The sequence below is a fragment of the Eptatretus burgeri genome, chromosome 4 (assembly GCF_056783735.1).
Source record: "Eptatretus burgeri isolate ZD-2024b chromosome 4, Ebu_testis_v1, whole genome shotgun sequence".
Taxonomy (NCBI): Eukaryota; Metazoa; Chordata; class Myxini; order Myxiniformes; family Myxinidae; genus Eptatretus; species Eptatretus burgeri.
In genome coordinates, this window is record NC_140964.1 from 98,208,333 (window position 1) to 98,230,861 (window position 22,529).

The window sequence follows — 22,529 nt, forward strand, 5'->3', positions numbered from 1 at the left end:
AAGGATTGTTCATCCTTCTTAGATAACTTTTTGGGTCTTCCAGTCCTGGGTTTGTCAATTGCAGATGATATTTCTCTGTATTGTGCTTCGAATACCACACCTTGAAAATCGAGTGATGCGAGCTATTTCACTCAATGTATTGACGACCAAGAACTGAACGCAGAAACACAATTCTACGGCGATTTTCCACTGAAACTTTGCCATTTTGTTTTAAGGAAATAGTTCATCCTGACAGATCTCTATTCTGTGGTATGTAAAGTGGGCTTTTAGCTTTATGGATGTGTGGATATGAACACCTGATATTCATGATGAGGAACACCTGACAATGAGTAATCAATTAAATTCGATTGATAAATGTGATGGATAAGCTACTACAACACTTCATATTAGTTGCTCATGCAAAGTTTACTTTATAATCACACGTTGTAAGATGTCATGACAAGTTTTTGAAGATTTTGATCATTGTTAATTAAGGATTGCTAAAGGACAAGCTTTGTTTGTTTTTTTTTTTTTCACCCAAACTAAGCTGTATTAATACTGTTACGGTTGTGGAAATTCGCATTACACCATAAAGGGTCCTCAGGTGAGATAGATCAGTAAGTTCATGTGTAGTTAGCCCAAACCCGTTGTATAGACGGAATATGTGTGATTCATCCGGGTTGCGACGCTTTGAGTTAGCCATTTTTTTCTTTCTCTATTGTTATTTTGGACCATTAAGCCACCAACAACTCAAACACCACCACCCTTTCCTCTTTACCTTCACAACTCCATCCCGCAAACATCGCTTCACCACCATTCCCAAATGACGCCCACCAACCACCAAACCACCACAGCAAATCCCCTACCACCTTCGCCTTTCTCCTTCCACAACCATCGACCCCACACCACCAGTCCACACCAAACGTCGTGCTGTCCAGGGCCCGTTCGGTAATTGATCCCGAACGCGTCGAGCCGCGGGTACGAATGCGTTCCTCTCAGGGAGAAATTCGGATCAGGAAGGGTTCACGCCCCTTTTTCTCTGTCCAATGGGCGAGCGTCGGGCGGTATGGCCCCGCCTCCAAGCGCGATGAATGTGAATTCCTCTCAGGGAGAATTCGGATCAAAAGAGGCTCACGCCCCTTTTTGCCACGCCAATGGCTGAACAGAGGGTGGCGTGGCCCCGCCTCCAATCGCGTTTTGATCCTAATATTTGCATATAGGCTCCTCCTCCGGTCTATAAAGACGCGAACACAAGGCGACTCGCGCTGTTGCGGTTCAGGCTGGTCGAGTGAAGACGGAGGTCGTCATCGAGGTTGCAGTGTGGGGGTCGCTCTTCTCGTTGTTGGTGCCGTCTCGTCGCAGGATTTGAGCCAGCCAGCCATTCCCCTTGCTAGACTCTGAGCATCGACAATTCTCCCCCCCCCCCATCCGCGCTGAGATAGTGCCGGTGGCCCCGTTCCTTCCCCACCCTAACCGTGGTGCCGACCCAACCGTGCTGGCACGGAGCATGCCGGAGAGGGCTCACCGACCACACCAAGGGCACGGAGTCAGGGCGCAGCTGCGCGGACATTGCGGCTTGCCCGCCATCGCGTCACGAGGACGCGGGTAAGACCTTTTCGGTCTCGTGGACCTGGCCGCTCCTCCAGGCTCCGCGCACATTTGGTCCACGGACCTGTCTGCCTCCTTGCCTGTGAGGGTGGCTTTCGTTTACTTTGCTTTTGAATGAATGCTGTGGCGCCGTTCGACAAGTATAATTGTTTGTGTTGTAAATAATTATAGGCGGTAGTTGTGCTTTTCCTTTTGTTGCATTTTGTGTCATTGCATTACTGTATGGCTGTGAATACGTGCTTGTCTGTGTGTGTGTAATAAAGTGTTTGCTTGTTGAACTGTTTCCCCATTTCGTTGCGTCTTTTTCCCTTATTTGAAAGCTCCATCTTGCATCACGTAAGGGATTGATAGTGGGTTTAAAACACCCGGTAAATAATCTGAACCGTCGAGGTCAACGATAACTCCGCTCAGTTATCCCTGCAGCACGGAACGAGCCGCTTTAGCGGTTCGTGTCCGGAGTCGACCTGCGGCGTGGTACAACTCCTCGGTACGCTACTCGCGTGGGTACTTAGGTATATCGACATTCGGTGATTCACCCTATTTCGCACGGGTAGAATGCGGACTGAGTTGTAGTGAGGTTAAACCCCCACCTGTGACTAGCTCCCGGCGTTGTTCTGAGAGGGTCACGACTGAATTGTCCGTTCCGGTGGGCGAGGCGGCCGCCATTCGAGTCAAGCGGCCGATCGCACGCCGGGCGGGCCAAAATTCGCAACAATACCAATCAACATTGTTATAACAGTCAAAAACACTTGTGGAGGCTTTGAGTAAATTGTTGATGTTCCTAATATACAGTACCAAAACGGCAAAATTCAAACAAAATCGCGCCCATTTTAACACAAGCAGGCACGAGCCGATCAATTCTCAGGCGACATTTCGTTTGTGACACACAAACTTCCTCAAAGCCCAGTGAACAATCCAGTGTGTGGACCTGCTTTATTCTGCCTTGTGTTAATCCTCTTCCAGTCCAACACACTGATGTTCAGTGGAAAAGAAAAAATTATTACTTTTCTCCCTGAAATTCATGCTAATCATCCTTGACTGATTGTCTGTTCCATCTGCATCTGTTTCCTGATAAAATATGGATCTGATCATGTAATATATGATCTGATAAAATATGGATGTGTATTGAAACTTGGCAAGTTATTGGGTATGTGTTGTACATTTGGGTTAGTCCTCCATGGTGATGTGATCTGGTCACGTGGACCTGTTGTTGGCGGAGTTGGAATGTGGGTGAAGTAAGTCTGCCTCGGTGTAGAATGTATGGTCGTGCGTATCTGTGGTAGAGCGATTGGTGTGTCCTCTGGGCTCAATGTTCTCGGCATGTTGTGGGTTATTTTTGGTCCACACTGTCCTCGTTTTTGGAGTTTGCACCAACCACTTTCTGCTTTTCGGATCAAAGGGTTGTACTGAGTGGGAAGTTTTAACGTTTCTTCTGTTAATCTGTCATTCTGAGCTTTTGCTTGCCAAGATTCCAAAATTAGTCGGCAGTGTTTGCTTGATGTGATATCCAGAATCTGTGTGTTGCTTCCATCACAATTGTGACCAGAACGTATGCAATGACATGCTATGGTTGATTGTGAGGCATTTCTCAGCCTCGTAGCTCTGGTATGTCATTTATCCATAGTTTTAAGCCTCGTCCCATTTTCCTACATAAGCTGTGCCACATTCACATAGATGTACCACATCCGTATCATGTTAGATGTACCACATCTGATCTATCTCCAAATGGTACTTTATCTTTCAATTTTTTGATGGCATGACAAATGGTGGAGAGGGGTTTGTGTGCCACCCAGATTTGTGCACTGCATACAATTTTTCCAATCTTCTCTGATAATACGAGGTAATATGGTAAGATGCAGAATCATATTCTTCTTCTTCTTCTTCTTCTTCTTCTTCTTCTTCTTCTTCTTCTTCTTCTTCTTCTTCTTCTTCTTCTTCTTCTTCTTCTTCTTCTTCTTCTTCTTCTTCTTCTTCTTCTTCTTCTTCTTCTTCTTCTTCTTCTTCTTCTTCTTCTTCTTCTTCTTCTTCTTCTTCTTCTTCTTCTTCTTCTTCTTCTTCTTCTTCTTCTTCTTCTTCTTCTTCTTCTTCTTCTTCTTCTTCTTCTTCTTCTTCTTCTTCTTCTTCTTCTTCTTCTTCTTCTTCTTCTTCTTCTTCTTCTTCTTCTTCTTCTTCTTCTTCTTCTTCTTCTTCTTCTTCTTCTTCTTCTTCTTCTTCTTCTTCTTCTTCTTCTTCTTCTTCTTCTTCTTCTTCTTCTTCTTCTTCTTCTTCTTCTTCTTCTTCTTCTTCTTCTTCTTTCCTCGTTGTCTCACCAAGTTTGGGTAGCATTCTTTTGTCGCATCCATTTTGTGATAGAATGTCTTGCACCTGTCTAATTTCATTGATGGCAGGCAGCATTTTTTGTGATTTTCATTGATGGCAGGCAGCATTTTTTTGTGAATTTCATTGATGGCAACATTTTTTGTGGATTTTGCAATCATGAAATTGAAAGATAAAGTACCATTTGGAGACAGTAGATTGGATGTGGTATATCGCACAGTATGTGAATGTGGCACAGTTTTTCTAAGAGAAATGGGGAGAAATTTAAATCCAAGGATAAATTAACATCCTGGAGCGATGACGCTGAAAAAGGCCTCGCAATCAGCCAGAGCACATAATTACATATGTTCTGGTCACAATAATGGTGGAAGCAACACAGAGATTCTGCACATCATGCCAAACAAACACTGCCGACTAATTTTGGGATCTTAACATGCAAAAGCACAGAATGATGGATTAAAAGAAGAAACGTTAAAACTTCCTGCTCAGTACCACCCTTTGATCCGAAAAGCAGAAAGTGGTTGGTGCAAACTCCAAAAACGAGGACAGTGTGGACCAAAAATAACCCACAACATGCCAAGAACATTGCACCCAGAAGACACACCAATCGCTCTACCACAGATATGCACGACCATACAGTCTACACCAAAGCAGACTCGCTCTGCCCACATTCCAACTCTGCCCACACCAAACCCAAGTGACCAGATCGTATCACCAAGGAGGACTAACCTGAATGTGTAAAATATGCCAAATAACTTACGACGTTTTAATGCACATCCATATTTTACCAGATCAAGCAGGAAACAGATGCAGAGAAAGCAGACAATCAATCAAGGATGATTATCATAAACAACAGGGAGAAAAGTAATCATTTTGTTTTCCACTCTGAACATCAGTGTGTTGGATCAGAAGAGGATTAACACAAGGCAGAATAAAGCAGGCCACACACACGATTGTTTGCTTGGCTTTGAAGAAGTTCATGTGTTCCAAACGAAACGTCGCCTGAGACTTGATCGACTCGCACTCGTTTGTATTAAAACGGCACGAGTTTGGTTGAGCTTTGTCACTTTGGTTGGCTGTGCCTTTTTAATAATTCCAATGGATTGTTTACAGTTATTAATATTGTTGCGGCCATGGGTACCGAGACACCAGTTTGTCACTCAGGGGGATTAATCCCCGGTTGTCCTCGGAAGAGCCGGATCTGGGGCCACCACTCACAATTAACGTTGTGGTACGGTGGGTTGTTTTAGAACCATGAACGCCACTCAATTAACCACAAGTTCCAGTGTCCACCATCTAATTATGCTGTTTAACTAGAGGTCATGTGGCTACCTGAGCGGGGAGCGCACCCTCGGCAAAGCACCAATCTTATCTTGATTAGATCTAGACGGGGAGCTTAGTTTCATTTACACTATTGAGAATGAAAGGTTTGATGGCCCTATTCTATTCAGAATGCTGGATGGAGAAATAAAATCCATTTCTTGTGTGTCGCATTCCTGGCATTTAGAGGGGGTGAACCTTCAAACCCCCAAAATATTGACCTTCAATTATACTTCTGAGAACAAGGCTGAAACTCATTTTGTGGATTCTGTTCCGAGTAGTATTGAATAAAATGTAACTCGACAAAAGAAATTCCCTGGCATAATTACTTAAGAAGGCCCCTGGGTAAGGGCCAAAAAGGGTCTCAATTACACTTTGGAGAATGAAACTGAAATTCACATAATCAGATCACCTATCACCACTGATCACAAATTTATAACTCAAGAAAAAATATTTCCTGCCGTTTCTACTTAAGAAGGGTCAGAAGGGTCTCATTTACACTTCTGGGAATGGACCTGAAATTTGGTGAATTGATTGTATCCGCATCATGGATTGATGCCATATAACTCAAGAAATGATTTTCTCTGGCATTATTGCTCAAGAAGCTCCTTTGATAAGGGCCAAAAAGGGTCTCAATTACACTTTGAAGAACAAAACTGAATTTCACACAATCCGATCCCCTATTACCACTGATCAGAAGTGTGCAACTCAAGAAAAGATATTCCCTGGCATTTTAACTTAAGAATGGTGCACTTAAGGCTCAAAAGTGGTCTCAATTTTGGGATTGGACCAGAAATTTGTTCAATTGATTGTATTAGCATCATGGATTGACACCATTACATCTCAAGAAAATAAACTCTCTGCTGTTATAATGTAAAGGCCCCTCGGCATGCTTGGTAGGCATATCATGAGGGCCAAAAAGGGTCACAAGTACACGTATGAGGAGAAAGTGAAATTCACATAATAGTGAGCCTATATCATGACTGGTCAGAAATAGCTGAAGAAAATATTTCCTGGCTTTCCACATAGCAACCCGCAACATGAGAGAGGACAGGTAGCTCTCTTATCTGTGTGTCCCACTTTTTACTGTATATTATGCTATACTTTATACTGAAACCAGGCTATGTCACAGTCTTGATATGCAGGCATGCAGCACAGCAGTGCAATTGATGCTGACTACGAGGGGTGGATTCAGTGAAAGGCAAACTTAGTGAAAGTGATAGTATGCCTCCAATTTGAAGGAAGTTGGAATGCGAGGAGGGAAATCACATTGACATTGACCAAGTATCATGTTAGCTCACTGAGAAGCCACAGTGATAATGAAAAGGTAAGTGATCAGAAACTTGCCAATTACTATAGACACAATTTAGTATTCTAAGTAAGCCCCGCCAGAGATGGCACTTTGTTTTTGATTCCATGCCCCCCCCCCCACCGGGTCGCAGTGATTTTGATAATTTTGATAAGATGTCCGTAATCATGTAGCCTTTTTCCAATACTCTCCTTATTTTTGCCTTTTCCCAATAGTAGGCCTGCCAATAATATACGGGCAAAGGTGATGGAAGAATCACTTTTTCAAACATGATAGGCCTACACAAGTGAAGACAACTGTGATTGATGGGAACTTCCTTCTTCACTGCCTCCCACCGAATCTGCCTCCAACGTATGGTGGACTTTCAAGGGTTTTGCTACGCATGGTCCTTTCAAATCATTCCAAAAGAGTAGACATCGTCTTCGACACATACGAAGAACCCTCAATAAAGGGCAGTGAGCATGACTGATGTGGGTCAGAAGGTTCCGTCTTCGTGATAACTGGTCCAGAGCAGGTTCGGCCTAGAAGTATTGAAAAGGCCCTGATCATTTGAACTCAATCAGTCAGTCATCATCATTTAAACAGCAGTTACCACAATTTCTGTTGAAGGAATGGGCAGGACAGTGGCATTCGGCTATTCTGGAAGGCAGAGAGCTCTATGTCGGGGTAAACACAGAATGTGTAAGATGTGTAAGAGAAGTTAATGGGGAGGTAGAAGCGACTCCTATTCCACACTTGGCATGCAATCACTCAGAAGTAGACACGAGGGTATGCTTGCACATGCTAGATGCCAATTCATCCCTTAGAAATGGTGATATTGTGGTGAGAGCAACAGAAACCGACATCCTTGTCATTCTTCTGCATCACTGTCATAAGGTTTCTATGATTGTGTGGATGGATGTTGGTACATCAGGCCGTGGTAACAGGCGTTACGTAAACATCTCAGCCATTGCGACACAGATTGGTTACTGTTTGTGGAGAAGGAGATGTTTTAGTGAAAATTAGGGATTCAAGGTGGGAGGCCATAGCCCCCTTTTCAGGGGAGATATGGCCATGGGGAGCACAAATTGAGGTTAAGGCATGGTCACAATGCTGCATGGCCAGTTTGGTCTGGATCAGTTGTTAGTTTCTGAGAAGAAGATTTTTGAATGAAATACCAATCTTTCGGGCAAAACTCCCTTTCACTCCCTTCAAATGGGTGCATTTGGATGAGGAGCACAATACCATGCTCTCCTGATACATTGTACCAAATTTGGTCTGTATCGCTCAGGTACTTGGTGAGGAGAAGATGTTCAAGTCAAATGTTAATGTATGAATGTGAATTCTTGGGATTCACTCTGTTTGCTTATTTTGGAGAAATAACCTAAAAATGAGTTGTGCTCATGTAAATGAATAATGAAAATGTAAACCTCAATAATAAATAACATCATCATAATACTTGAACTCACAGCTCAACATGATGTAGGTGATGTGAATGAAAACGGTTCCTGCTGTAAAGAGTGTTATCACTGAAAATTTGAGCATTGCTTACCTCAATTTATTAGCATTCATGGAGAATTTTGATATTGACAGCACTTCTTCTTCTTTCATATGCTGCACAAGGTCGCAGTGTATCATAATTGGCTGATGAGACTTGATCGGCTAGGGCCCTCTGTAGGTTAGGACAGAAATTTAGAATTTGTTCATGGTGATGGCAATAGCTCACCGACTTGTCATGAAGGACTCCATGGGATCTTTAACATCCACAAACTAATGCTGACCGACAAGATGCCGAATTTAACATCCATCTGAGGGATGGCACACACATTGATGAATCACCCTGCCTGTGAAACACCAGGGATGGCAGTTTAAAGCTGGGTCGGGATTCAAACCCAGGTGAGACAGCTAAGAGGCGAGTGCGCAATCTGTCGGCTATCCTGTCAGCCCGTTGATAGAACTGAATGGCTGAGAGCGAAGTGGTTTTACAGGAACAGGAAAATACAGTTTTAAATGGCATTCACCTGAGAGTACCCTTCTTTACATATACCATGTGATTGTTCTTGTTTGATTAACCCAATCACATGATCGATTTTCTCTGAAATAACCAACATATGCTTTGAACCGCTATGAATCTCATGTATTTTCCAGATTGATTTCAAATACATGGACATAATAGAATTACTTTAAAATTCGCAAAGTTAACAATTAAATTTATAAATTTTTATCACATTTGCCATCACCGTATTTTGACCATTCAGAAGCTGATTCTACAAATTGTCTAATTAACCAGGCAGCTAAGGTTCCTCTGTTATCCATAATGTTTTGTGTGTATTGTTGTAAACACATTGAATGTCAACAGCTCTTGGTAAATGGAGGGTTTCTGTCCTCCTCCCATTGCCCCTCATTTGTTGAATGTTTGCTCCCTATCCTCACTCGATTCAATCATCAATGAAAAACATAAATTGAAGACTCCAGTAAACATGGTGCACTGGGGCGATAACACAAATTGTGCTGGGCATGGAAATATGAGCGACTCTAAATATGTCACTTTTCAATGCCCCAGCATAGAATCAAAAATGATGTGTACACTGTATTTTTTGGGGGGGGTTTAAAAAAAAATTTTTTTTGTCAAAATGCTCTTCAGAAATACCAATTTATTTGCAAAGGAGGCTTTTTCTCTCAGCTGTATTGGTTGTGCTCAAACTTGGTCAGTGTTATCAATGATGTGCACAAGTATATCAAACCACATCAAAAGACCTTTGAAAAGGCGATCACAGACTTGCATAATAGTGTGTCCCTAAGCCTTCTTACTAATGAACCTTTGACCCATCCACTAACGATTGTCTATTGCAGAGGTGATGTCGTTATACTCTGATATTGATATAGTAACTAAAAGTTATTACTTCACAAGTTATTAGAAGTTTTAAAGTATCATATACACTTAAAACTATAAAATTGTTTGTGGCACACAACAGATGCATCAAGTAAAAGAAGTAGTGTTTCTAAATAATGTTAAAATTGTGCTTTTAGTACAGTATTACAGTACAAAGAAACAACTTTCAGATCCATACAGACAAAGATGTGCACTGAGTTCCAATGCACCTCGTTATTTTAATATGACTGCAGTTTCCCTGAATCGAAGTCTTCTAAATGTTTGGTTCTGCTGTTATCTTTCAATGTGTCGATTGATGTTTCAATTGGACAGTAAATGTATGTCAACCTCAAATGGCTGAGCGACCGAAACGGTCAATCGCTCCCGCAATTGTGCAAACAGAGCATCACTCATGGTTTTCCTCCTTTTCCTTTCTCACTCCTTCTTCCCCTACTTTCTGTAATTTTTTTCCAAATAGTTTGCTCGGGTACGGAGAACAAGCTGAGTGTGAGTGCCACAAGGGAACTTCAGTACCAGGCTCTGCGTAAGACCTACGAAGACTGTGAGGTGGTGCTGGGAAACTTGGAAATAGTCAACATTGGTCGTGACAAAGACATCTCCTTTCTGCGGGTAAAAAGCTCAGCATGGGTTCAAAGAAATAGTACAAACTGCTAAGGACTTGGTCCACTCAACAATATGTATGAAGAAGGTGAATTATGTGGTGACTTCAAATTTCACCTGGACTAATAGACATTTCTCAGCCTTTAGTCCAAGTCAAATTTTTACCACACACATAGATCATGGGAAAGGAATAAACATTAGAATTTCATGTATTTGTTTATTCATGTATTTGAGGATATTCTGAAGACTCAATAGCTTGGTGGGCTGTCACTGTGTAAGCGATGTGGTCCTTGGGTTTGAATCCCAGGTTGAGTCAGAATTTTTTTTCACATCAGCCCTGCATATAGCAATACAATATTCTCACCATATCTTTTCTTTAGATTATTATAAAAGTAATCATACATTAAATATTTTGAAAGATCTAAAACAGATGTTCCCACATATATCGGTTTATCCATCTTTATACTCTCTTTATTCAAATGAACAGCACAAAAATTATCTGTAAATATTTCTACTCTTTTAAAGCTTGGTTTATCTATCAACTTCTCCACCTGCTCGCAAGTTATAGCAAGTCTTACATTTTGTCGATTCCATTGTTTTAACAAATACAGAATTATTCATTAACTTATAAAAGTCCTTCTCATAATCATTATTAGCCTTTGTTCTCATTCTCATATTATAATCAATATCTTGACCTAACCAATGTCTTTGACTAAACTTTAGTACACTATGTACCTTTTTTAACTTGTCGTCCTTCTTCTATAAATTGCTTTAAATTTCTTTGATGTAAAACATCCTTCTCTTTCTAAAACAATGTTTTTTAGTAATTTAGTTGATGGAATATATTTAAATTCATTTGAAGAACTAAAGAAATGTTGTCGATAACCACCGAATAGCTCTTGATTGGGGGTCTCTTTTTCAGCTCCATAAGGAAGGTCTTTAAGTTTGTTTTGAAGTTTTCAAGGATAGTTTAAATCTACTTCAAAATAATACCCATAATCCCGTTTATCTCAATCTTCTTGACTTGTGGAGATTATATCATCTAAGATAGATTTGAATTCGTATTCTTTTACCCATCGAAAATTACCATAGGGTTGAAATTCAGACATTGCCCAGCCATACAAGTTATTAGCATCAAAGTACATTAAGTAAGATGTGGGTTTATCAGGTGAGAAGTCTGGAAGATATTTATTATTTGCCTTACCATATCTCTTTGAACAAACTTGTGAAATTCCTCCTCTTTTAGTCTTCTCAATCATCAAGAGCATATCTACATCACTTAGAAGATCAAGGGGTTGTTTCGTCATTTTTTAACATCGTGCTCCAGGCGAGTCCAGGAGATGTATAATAATGGGCAGGATCAACTCTATAGGAATCTTGATTATAACAAAGTTCTCTAAATTTCTCAAACACATCAGCGAGTAATAAAACATCAGTTATTAAATAAAGCTCATGATATTCACCCATTTCTTTATGTCAAACTCTTTCCAAACTTGTTTTGCTCTTTCATATTCTTCACCCGTAATATGACATCTTCCTAACTTGTTATGAAAACGTTTTTGAGGAGGAAGACTTGTTTCTTTAAATCTTTCAAAGGAATCCATATAATCATATGGGTAAATAAATACCCTTTTAAGTAAGAAGAGAAATGTCTTTACCCATGTCGGCTTCAGTCCTAAATTGATGAGTAAGTATAGGAAAAGAGGAGATGTTTGAAACCAAAGAACTTAGAGGGCTTCTCATAAACTTATGAGTCAAGAAATGTAATATTTGTATTTACACCCATTTCACAAGGATAAATCTGTTTTGTGAATGAGATGTAATTTTGATCTGTTTTAGGAATTGCTGTTATCTTTCCAGGAGTCTCACTTAGTTCTTTTATAAAGAGATGCGTATCATAATGACAATTATTATGAATAAATACAGGTATGAATGTAGGGATTCTATAATTAAGATTACAATTTTTATGAGCTGCTCCTCTATATTTCCGTGTTATATGGCAATGATCTCTAACCCTTTATCAGTTTTTACCAAAGCCTCTGAGCATATATGACAAATCCTTGCTTCTTAAAATTCTTTCTCTTCATTTGGAGATAAGTTAAGGGGTTTATTTGCTCTTGACATAATTTTAGTTAGCTGAATACAATCATCCTCAATCCTTTTAACAAATTCATCAGCAGCATCAGGTCCTCTATACAACTCCAACTTATCATATTTACTTCCGACAGATGATTCATTGTAATAACAAAACTCACAAGGGATATGCTTTTGATATTTTTAGATCCTCGTGGAGGATCTCTAAGTCTTACTCACGTTGTTGTTCTTGTGGACTTTTTTGTTTCACAGCCTACAGTTTTCATTGAAACTTCCTGAAACTTGGCATATATATGTAAATATACCCTGCGCAGATAGTAACGATCTCCAATTTTGAAAATTCCTCCAAGAAAAAAAGTTATGACGTCAAAATATCTCTGCTAATGGAAATCGCCTAAAAATTATCTCCGAAACGAGGCAAGCTTTTTGAATTCTGTTTGCGGGAATCGAACAGGGCATTAGGAGAGATGAATTAACGCACATATAATACATCACTACGACGTCATATCAATTTTTATGACGTCATTCCTATTTTTTGACATTTTTTGTTTGTTTGTTTCACAGCCGAAAGTTTTCATCAAAACTTCCTGAAACTTGGCACATATATATGTAAAAATACCCTGCACAGACAGTAACCATCTCCAATTTTGAAAATTCCTCCTCGAAAAAAGTTATGTCAAAATATGTCCGTTAATGGAAATCTCCTAAAAAATTATCTCAAACTAGGCAAGCTTTTTAAATTCTGTTTGTGAGAATCGAACAGGGCATTATCAGAGATGAATTACCACACATATGATACATCACTATGATGTCATATCAATTTTTATGACGTCATTACTATTTTTTGACATTTTTTGTTTCACAACCCAGAGTTTTCATCGGATCTTCATGAAAATTGCCATGTATATTCAGAAAGTCCACGCGCAGGTAGTAACCATCTCTGATTTTGGAAATTCTTCCGAGAAAAAAAAGTTCGTCATAATATCGCCGCTAATGGAAATCGCCCATACCATTATCTCCGAAACTAGTTTGTTTCACAGCCTACAGTTTTCATGGAAACTTCCTGAAACTTGGCACCTATATATGTAAAAATACCCTGCGAAGACAGTAACCATCTCCAATTTGAAAATTCCTCCTAGAAAAAAAAGTTATGACGTCAAAATATCTCCGCTAATGGAAATCGCCTAAAAAATTATCTCATACTAGGCAAGCTTTTTGAATTCTGTTTGCGGAAATCGAACAGGGCATTGGCAGATATGAATTACTGCACATATGATACATCACTATGACGTCATATCAATTTTTATGACGTCACTCCTATTTTTTGTAATTTTTTTGTTTCACAACCCAGAGTTTTCATCGGATCTTCGTGAAACTTGCCATGTATATGCAGAAAGCCCATAGTACTGTCAAAATGTCGGATGACCTCCCACAAATTGCAACAAAAAGAAACTCAACAGATTTTGATTCCTGGATACTGTATGTCCTCAGTGACAGAAAAAACGTCCTAAGGGATCCTCCGGGGGGAAAGTCCTGAAATCATGGAAATCCAATATGGCTGCCACCCGGCTTTGGGGAAAATGAGAAAATTGTAAAGATTGATATTTTAATATGTAAATATATGTTTTCTGCATTCTAATTGTTTCTAGTTCTGGTCAGTATATTGATATACAAGAATAATTATAGAAAAAGTAATGTATTGAGGGTAAAAGGAAAAATTATAGCTTTTTTGTCCAAAAATGTCCATTTTTTGTCCCGAAAAAAAAATATTTACCTGATACTGATTTTGGCTCCTGGACCAAGAAAAAAAGAAGAAATGTTGAAGACACAAGATGAAATGAAGTCTATGGCAATAGAATATAATTATGTAAGTCATTGAAACATGACAACATTCCCAATTCCACTCGGGGCAATCACATCTGCCTGACGGAGGTTTCGAAATGAAAATGAAAATTCGCATTAAACTCAGAAACTACATCCATTATAAACTTACTATACATGTTGAGAAAAATCAAGCGTATTAAAGTTAGAACTCGACAATGTCGTCATCATCCTCATCATTGTCACATGGAGTGTTTGTGCAGCCAGAGCCCCTACAGTTTCCACAAGCTGGAGTGCACTCAATGTTGTGCTTCTTGCATGTGCATCTCATGGTGCTACATTCAGCCTGGCAGTTGCACCTAATGACACGTAACATCTTTTCAGGAGCTTGAGCTATTGATGTCTGAAGTGGCACAAAACCCTCGTCACACTTCTGTCAAACCCAGTCTGTCGGAAGAAGTTCATCTGCACATCCCTTCCATTCTTCGACTTTCAGATACACGCACAGGCTGTGATACTTTGCTGCTTCTGATGTTGGTGGTAACGTCTGTGGTTGCACGTGAGAGGAGCTCCAAGCCACCTTGTCCCAGTACCACTGATACCGGAGAGTGTCCAGGGTGTCAGTTGACTTTCTGTTGTAGATTATCACCAATGTTTTTTCTCCTGCATCTGCCAAATCACATACGGAAGCTGGATATGTATCAAAAACCTTGGCCTGCTCACGGAATGTGTTGTTTGCTTTGAACTTTTTGAGGGAAGCTCCCTTTCCAATCCCATGTTGACGAGATGTCGTGTCGCACCCAAGAACTGTATGTAGAAACAGTATGTGCTTGCATATGTCTGTACCAATCATTTTCTTTGTAGCCTTGATGCTCCAGATGCGAGGCTTCTTCGTGTTCTTCTTTGGCTCGGGACAAAAGAAGAGGTCATGGGATTCTAAGCTTGCATGGTAGCATAGGAGGACCAGGAGGTCTGTGTCATCACCAACTAACATAGTGTTGGTGACAGTAGCAGACTGCATGGCCTTCAGTACAATCAGGAGATCAGCATCCCCTGAGACAAGGTGTGTCTCAAAGTTCTTCTTCTGAAGATTTTCACTCAACATAAAAATGAAACGCTGTTTATTCTGCCTATTGGCAAGAAACTGTTCCTTCTTCATTGTGAGACGCATGTCAGCTGTAAATGTCACAGTCGTGCCAGCATTCCCTTTAGACCGTCTCTGGTGTGTCATGTCCTTCGTGTTAGTACTCTCATAACCATCAAACATGACTATGGCATCTCCGTACTTCTTCGTTACATAATCAGTGTACTGGTGGCATATGTCTCTGTGTGTAGATCCATGAGACCATGGAATACGTTGAACAAGTGCCCCGCCATCCAAAATATACTGTTGCCCATCATTGGGGATATCGGCTGGGACATAGGATCCAAGAAGATCCCAGATGGCATCAGAAAAGACTGGCTTGTGTGCTTCTCGGAGCTGAAGAGAGGAATCAAAGAGGGCTGGTGGATAGCTGCACAGTTCATATTTGAAGGCCGACTCCAGTTCTTCTGCTGTCTGTGCAACAGTGATCAGTCTCTGGAAGAGGAGTTGTGGGTCAACCTGGACTTGCTCTCCATCAATCTTGACAGATGACTTCATGCCGAGGGTGACAACTTGGTCTTTCCTCTTAAATGTGTACTCGGCAGGTGTTTTCCCATCCATAGATTTCAATATTTTGGCTCCTACAGCATGGGCTGTATCTACGTTGATGGTGGGGTGTGCATGAACTCCAGTGACAATGTTCCTCAGACGTGGATCACTACTAAACGGATTCCGTTCCTGTAAATGCTGAAGAGCTGATAGTGTGTCTTTCCAGTCACGAGATTGTCTTGCCTTGGTCATGTCCTTCTTCTGCTCTCCAGTGTTGTAGTTCACACCTGTGAGCTCCTGCATTGCCTGCTTTATTTCTGCACAGGCAGGCATTGATCGTAGCCATACCAGCCGTTGTTGCTCTGTCATTACTCGCCCTCGTGTGAGGCCCCGCTGGTCTTCAAAATTATCATCAGAACTTGTTCGATGATCAGGTCAGATGAAAGACCTGCCCACAGGCGATCACTTTGTCGAACCATATGGAACCCCCCATCAAAATGTTGTTGGACATTGGGATGTCGAGTTTTGAGGTTGGACATCTGCTGCAGATACACCCTCGCAGATTTGGCATACAGGTTGTTACCCGAGGCTGCCAGGTAAGGCAGCATTTCCTGGATGGCCTGTAGATGTAGTGCCCAGTTCCCAGTGTGCTCTGCCCGGATGTATTTGCGTAGAATGTCGAGCATGTCCATATACTGAACCCAGAGCACTGAAGTTATAGAAGATATCTTTGCAGACTCGGCATGCTTCTGAAGGTGGTCTTTGATTCGTTTCAAGACATCAGACTTGCATACTTCTTCCACAGGCTGAGGTTGGCAGAAGTGTGATGAGGGTTTTCTGCCACTTCAGACATCAATAGCTCCAGCTCCTGAAAAGATGTTACGTGTCATTAGGTGCAACTGCCAGGCTGAATGTAGCACCTTGAGATGCACATGCAAGAAGCACAACTTTGAGTGCACTCCAGATTGTGGGAACTGCAGGGGCTCTGGCTGCACAAACACTCCATGTGACAATGATGAGGATGATGACGACATTGTCCAGTTCTAACTTTAATACGCTTGATTTTTCTCAACATGTATAGTAAGTTTATAATGGATGTAGTTTCTGAGTTCAATGCGAATTTTCATTTTCATTTCGAAACCTTCGTCAGGCAGATGTGATTGCCCCGAGTGGAATTGTGAATTTTTTCATGTTTCAATGATTTACATAGTTATATTGTATTGCCATAGACTTGATTTCATCTTGTGTCTTCAACGTTTCTTTTTTTTTGTCCAGGAGCCAAAATTAGTATCAGTAACCTTTTTTTTTTCGGGCCAAAAAATTGACATTTTTGGACAAAAAAGCTATAATTTTTTTATTTTACCCTCAATACATTTCACTTTTTTATAATTATTCTTGTATATCAATATACTGACCATAACTAGAAACAATTAGAATGCAGAAAAACATATATTTACATGTGAAAATATCAATCTTTACAATTTTCTCATTTTCCCCGAAGCCGGGTGGCGGCCATATTGGATTTCCATGATTTCAGGACTTTCCCCCTGGAGGATCCCTTAGGACTTTTTTTCTGTCACTGAGGACATATCCAGGAATCAAAATCTGTTGTTTGCTTTTGTTGCAATATGTGGGTGGTTGACCGAATATTTCTGCTAAAATGCTTGTACTACCACGCGCAGGCAGTAACCATCTCCAATTTTGGAAATTCTTCCGTGGAAAAAAAGTTGACGTCATAATATCGCCGCTAATGGAAATCGCCTATTCCATTATCTCCGAAACTAAGCAAGCTCTTTGAATTTTGTTTGCGGGAATCAAGCCGGGCATTAGCATAGATAATTAGCACTAACAACCTTGATAATTGAATCCTTTGAGATATGAATCGTTTCCCAAATGGATCTTACACTAATATAAATCTTATAAGTTTGGAATCTTATAAGAATTTGGAAAGAATACAACATCAAAGTTAGAACTTGTCAAATATTGTAAGAAATACAAAATTGATAATGTGGTTATATTGTTATGGAAATGGCCCTGAATGGGATTACTAAGAATAGGATTATCTCAGATCCCCCATTAAATGCCTGTTTAGATAGGTTGTGTGGTGTAAGGGACAATATGTGTGTGTCGGGAGAGGTAGAAGACTGTTTATCTGTTCATACGGTCGTGGAACGAGAGATGATGCTTTTTCCTCTCCTGTAAGAGAGGAAGCGGTGTGGCCTAGAGAGAGAGGTGTGGCCTAGAGGCAGTGACGTGAAGGGGCGAAGCCTTTGGTCAGAGAGTCGCCGAAAGAAAGCAGAAACAAAAGATGAGTATGTGGAAATAGTGGCGCTCGAAGTGTGCTCGTGTTTCGAAGTGAGCGGAAAAAGGGACCTCTGAGTTTGGGGAACGGCAGTCGCGAGAGAAAAGAAAAGGGAACGAAAGGAGTGCTCTGTGTGAGGAACGGCTGTGTTCTTGAGGCGTGCTCGGAGTCGCTTCGAGGCGAGCGAACGAAGGAGGCACCATGTTGGATCTGCCGGGAGAGACGCCAACCCGACCTGCACGTTGGTGATTCGACCGAGAGAGGCACTGAGAGGACGAAGCGGGAGTCGGGCTTCGAGGCGGGAAGGCCGGAGAGGAGACGCCAGACCTTCGGACGGTCCTTACTCACCAACGGCAACGGCGCGTCACGTTTGCCGATCCGCCTGTGGAACTTGGACCTCGACTTGGGCCTTGTATGGAGAATAGGTCAGGCCGGGATTTGTGTGCTGGACCGTGAGAGAGATCAGCTGAGGCTCATCTTCGATTCTACGCGAGGTCAGAGCGCGCGGAGACCGCACACGCGGTGACTAAAGGAGGAAGAATACCGCTCCGCCATCTTTCCGCGCAGCACGTTCGAGCGGGAGTTTGAACCTGTGGACACCACTGCTTGTGACGAACGATATTCATGCTTTTGGACACGGTCCTCTCGTCCATGAGCTATCACCAAGTACTCTGTGTGCATGCATGCTGTTTGTCTGTCTGTTTTGTTTGCACGTATTGTATAAGGTATATTTCGTAGAATCCCCTCGAAACCTTTAGACCATGGTTCCCGAGGTAAGAACGGTAAGATAGTTGCTATAACCATTGTAGTGTTTATTGCTTGTGTTGTGATCACTGATGTTCCCCAATACATCTGGTTAATACTTATGCAGTTGCCGCTATGGATTAATGCGTGTCGCGTCGAGGAACGATCTGTTCGATTGGCATATTAGACCAAAAATGGTTCCAGGCTGGTAGACTCCGCTCGGTCACTGACAAAGCCAGTCTGTAACTAGGGGTTCTATCTCCCCAACTGGTAAGGTACAAGATTATGTTGGTTTCGCGATTGAAGACGCGTGACCCGAGGCCTGTGCTGAGCCGGCCGGCGTTATAGACTCCCGGAGACGTTGATGGCGAGGGTGGCGCCAGGGATCGGGTCAGAATCCCGCCACCCCGGATCCGCAACAATATGTATGAGAGATGAGTTCACAAATTTGTCGAAATATACAAACAATATTATTATGAATTTAGAAGATAATAATGGAAACAGTTCTCATTGGGTGGTCCTTACAAAAGTGGGTGGGACTTAGGGAAAGTGGGCGGAGTTTATAAATAGTGGGTGAGGCTTCAGAAAACGTGCGGGGCTTCAGAAAACGGGCATGGCTGAGGAAAATGGGCGTGGTTTATGAAAAATATTTGGATCAGGAGATGCTCAGGACAAGAGCATTAAGAGAGGTATGTCATTTCATCTCTGCTCAACAAAAATGCTGAAACTGTAATGTCGTGGTAGAGGTGCGCGCAGGCAGACACAAGCCAGGGGATAGCACAACCCTGCTTTATTGCCTCGAGCGAGAGGGTGGGCGTACGATGCCCGTAACTCCGCTTTATTACGTACTCGATGCAATCTATAGGCACACGACCTACAAGACACTGCTAATGACAGTACATGCCGCTTCTGACGCTACTGGCACTACAAGTCCCCAGTGGGCGAGTCGCGACATATGAAGCCCCAACCGCGACTCGGGCTCCGCCCATACAGTACAGAAACCATGACCCAAGTTCAAGTAATACTCGATGGTGATGAGTGTTGTCAGAAAATTAAGTTATTCCTGAAAATAAAACACATATTTATTGTATCTCCATATGACTACTCAATTTAATTAAAGAAATGATCACATGAAAGGGAGTGAAGCCCAGCCCCTGGCAGGGGGAGTAGTGTGAAAGAGGAGTGCTATGACGAAGTAATATGTACCAGTTTGAAAAGGAGAAATATGAGTGAGCGCAAGTGACTTTGAGAAATAGTAGACATTACTGCGGCAAAGCCTCCCTTTTGATACTACTCATATTGCATACCTCTCTGTGGATTTCAGAGGTGAAACAAATAAGAATTTTTTTTTAATAACACGTACATTTTGCTGCTGGCGTCCCGGCTGTGGTTGTTGTTTGTGTACTCCGTACGTGTACTTTATATATTTCTCCATTGCTTCAAGAAGTATTACAACATTTTAATCTTGTGTGATCCTTCTCTGTCTGTCATGCATTATTCTAATTGGTTCCTGCAGTCGCACCATTGGAATCACTGTATAAAAGCTTGAGCTCCTGAGTTTATTTTTCATTCTGGAAAGATCTGCTTTTAAAACAAGCATCTTTGTGATTAAACAGACACAAATTTTGGTCAAAGTAAATTGATTATTGGCTTTCCAATTGTACCATTTTTATGAGTCTATGGCAGCAGGAATCTTTTGCAATAAAGCATTACAGCCACACACACACACAGAAGGATGGATGGATGCTTCTCCTTTTAGTAATCTATGTTATAAAAGGAGCAGTGTCTGTCTGTTTGTCATGCTCTAACTTGAGAACGGATTCACGGATTTCAATGAAGCCAACGACGGTGGATTCAGGGAACTCCTAGGAAGGTTTGTGATTCAAAAAACAAAAAAAGATGATTTGTGTTTGGGTACATGGGCACACATAGCAAAACTGCAAACGTCAACTTGTGACGCTGTTTATCCCCACATGGAGTACAGGATCTCCCAAGAAATAATGTTTTGTTCTTGCCGCATAGATTAGCCATTGCAGCAAAGATTGGTATTCCCATCAGCGAATCGACGGTTCTTATTTGCTCATAGGTGTACAAAAATAAATCACATGTCAAATTTCATCCATTGTGGACAATATTTAGAAGTTGCTCAATGAGGTTTAAGTTTTGGACTGCAGTGGCCTTGTACTGGTGCCTTGGCATGGTTAGTCACTTTTGCATTGACATTGATTCCTTTTTGCTTTTGAGAAAGCGGCTTCAATTGTCTTGCACAAGTTGAAGGAGGAATTGTTTCTGTTCTTCTTTCTTTGTTTTGATGACATTATACTCCTCAATAAGGGCCACACATCATTCAGCAATGTCATTAACCACCTTCAATTGTTCAACTGCTTTGAGTGTCTCCCTGAACTCCCATGACTCAGGGTCAGAATACAGCAAAACAGATGGAATTTTGAGGCACCTAAATAAGTCCATTGTGTTCTTTGTGATAAAATATTATATTGATATGTCAGCAGACATACTGATATTCACCTGTATGTACCTTGGAGTGCATCCAGATGAATATCAAGAAGTCTATGCCTTCCTTTTCACTTAGTGCCTTTACCATTGCTCATTTTGACTCTGAATATAGCTGAATCAAAGAATGCCAAACCAATGAGCTCCTCATGGAGACACCATAAATGTCCACCAAATTTTGAATGGGTAGAATTCACCTTCTCATACTCGACTCAAGTGGATGGTGCTGGAAGTTAAGGTCATTGCAAGGAACAAATATGGTATGAGGATCAAGAACCATGCCCTCAAGTTTACTTAAAAAACAAAGATGCAGATATCACAGAGTCAACTTTCTTCACAGCCAGTGAGCTTAAAGTGTCCTAAAAGAAATCCAGATATTGAGGGCAGATAATGCCTTGGTCATCCATCTTTCAGAATGTTGAGTTTTAGGTGATATAAATAACACCATGAGGATGGATGCCAACAGGAAAGGTTCAACATATTCAAAATATGCAGATATAATGCCAGCAACAAGGTAAAACTTCAATTTGATCGAGAAACCTCGAAATATTAATCGTTATGAGTAAACTTTGGAGTGACTTTTATTACTTACGAAATCTTTAGATTTCGTAAGTATATTGATGACTTCCATCATCTGTTTGTGTGTGTTTGTTTGTAGGCACGATAACTCGAGAACGGAAGAAGCTACCAATGTCAAATTACACCACGTGATTCAGGAGGGTGATGGCTAGTGCTGATTAGATTTTGGTCAAAATCGGTCAAAGGTCAAGGTCACAGTGAGGTCAAACATTCGATTTTTGATGGTTTGGTACAGAATCATCATAGAAACTTCTGGTTTGCGTCGCTACCTTCTCTTGAGACAGCTTTTATTAGACAAGGTCAGAGGTCAAGTTGACGATTTCATAAGTACCGGTCTATGACTGCTTGTTTGTATAATGAGAGGGTAAGAGTGTTGAAAATCTAAAGTTAAAAAGTAAAGAATATCCGTGTGTGTGTGTGTGTGTGTGTGTGTGTGTGTGTGTGTGTGTGTGTGTGTGTGTGTGTGTGTGTGTATATGTGTATGTATATATATATATATATATATATATATATATATATATATATATATATATATATATATGTATATATATGTATATATGTATATATATATATATTTATATATATACATATACACACATATATATATTGTCATGGATTCACTGGATCATGGGGTGTGGCGCTGCCGGTACCTGTGCGGGAGGACGAAAGTCCGAGTCTTCAGGTCCTTGGTACTTCCAGTCTTGCTCTATGGGAGCGAGACTTGGACTCTGACCAAGGATCTGAGATGGAGACTTAATTCCTTTGGTACCAGGTCTCTTCGGAGAATCCTTGGCTATCGCTGGTCGGATTTTGTGTCCAACGAGCGGTTGCTGAGAGAGAC

The 22,529-nt window shown here is 41.2% G+C and overlaps 1 protein-coding gene across 4 annotated transcripts in view; it reads left to right on the plus strand.

Annotated features, from left to right (window-relative positions):
* The window catches only part of LOC147028733 (receptor tyrosine-protein kinase erbB-4-like), a 787,552-nt gene that overhangs the window by 326,429 nt on the left and 438,594 nt on the right, over positions 1 to 22,529 (plus strand). For 3 of the 4 annotated variants that reach the window (XM_085879397.1, XM_085879399.1, XM_085879400.1), the window contains exon 2: positions 9,862 to 10,013. The exons of the other annotated variant lie outside the window; for it this stretch is intronic. In XM_085879397.1, coding sequence (XP_085735523.1) covers positions 9,862 to 10,013 — 152 coding nt within the window. The remainder of the gene's footprint in view (positions 1 to 9,861; positions 10,014 to 22,529) is intronic. 4 annotated transcript variants of the gene reach the window in all.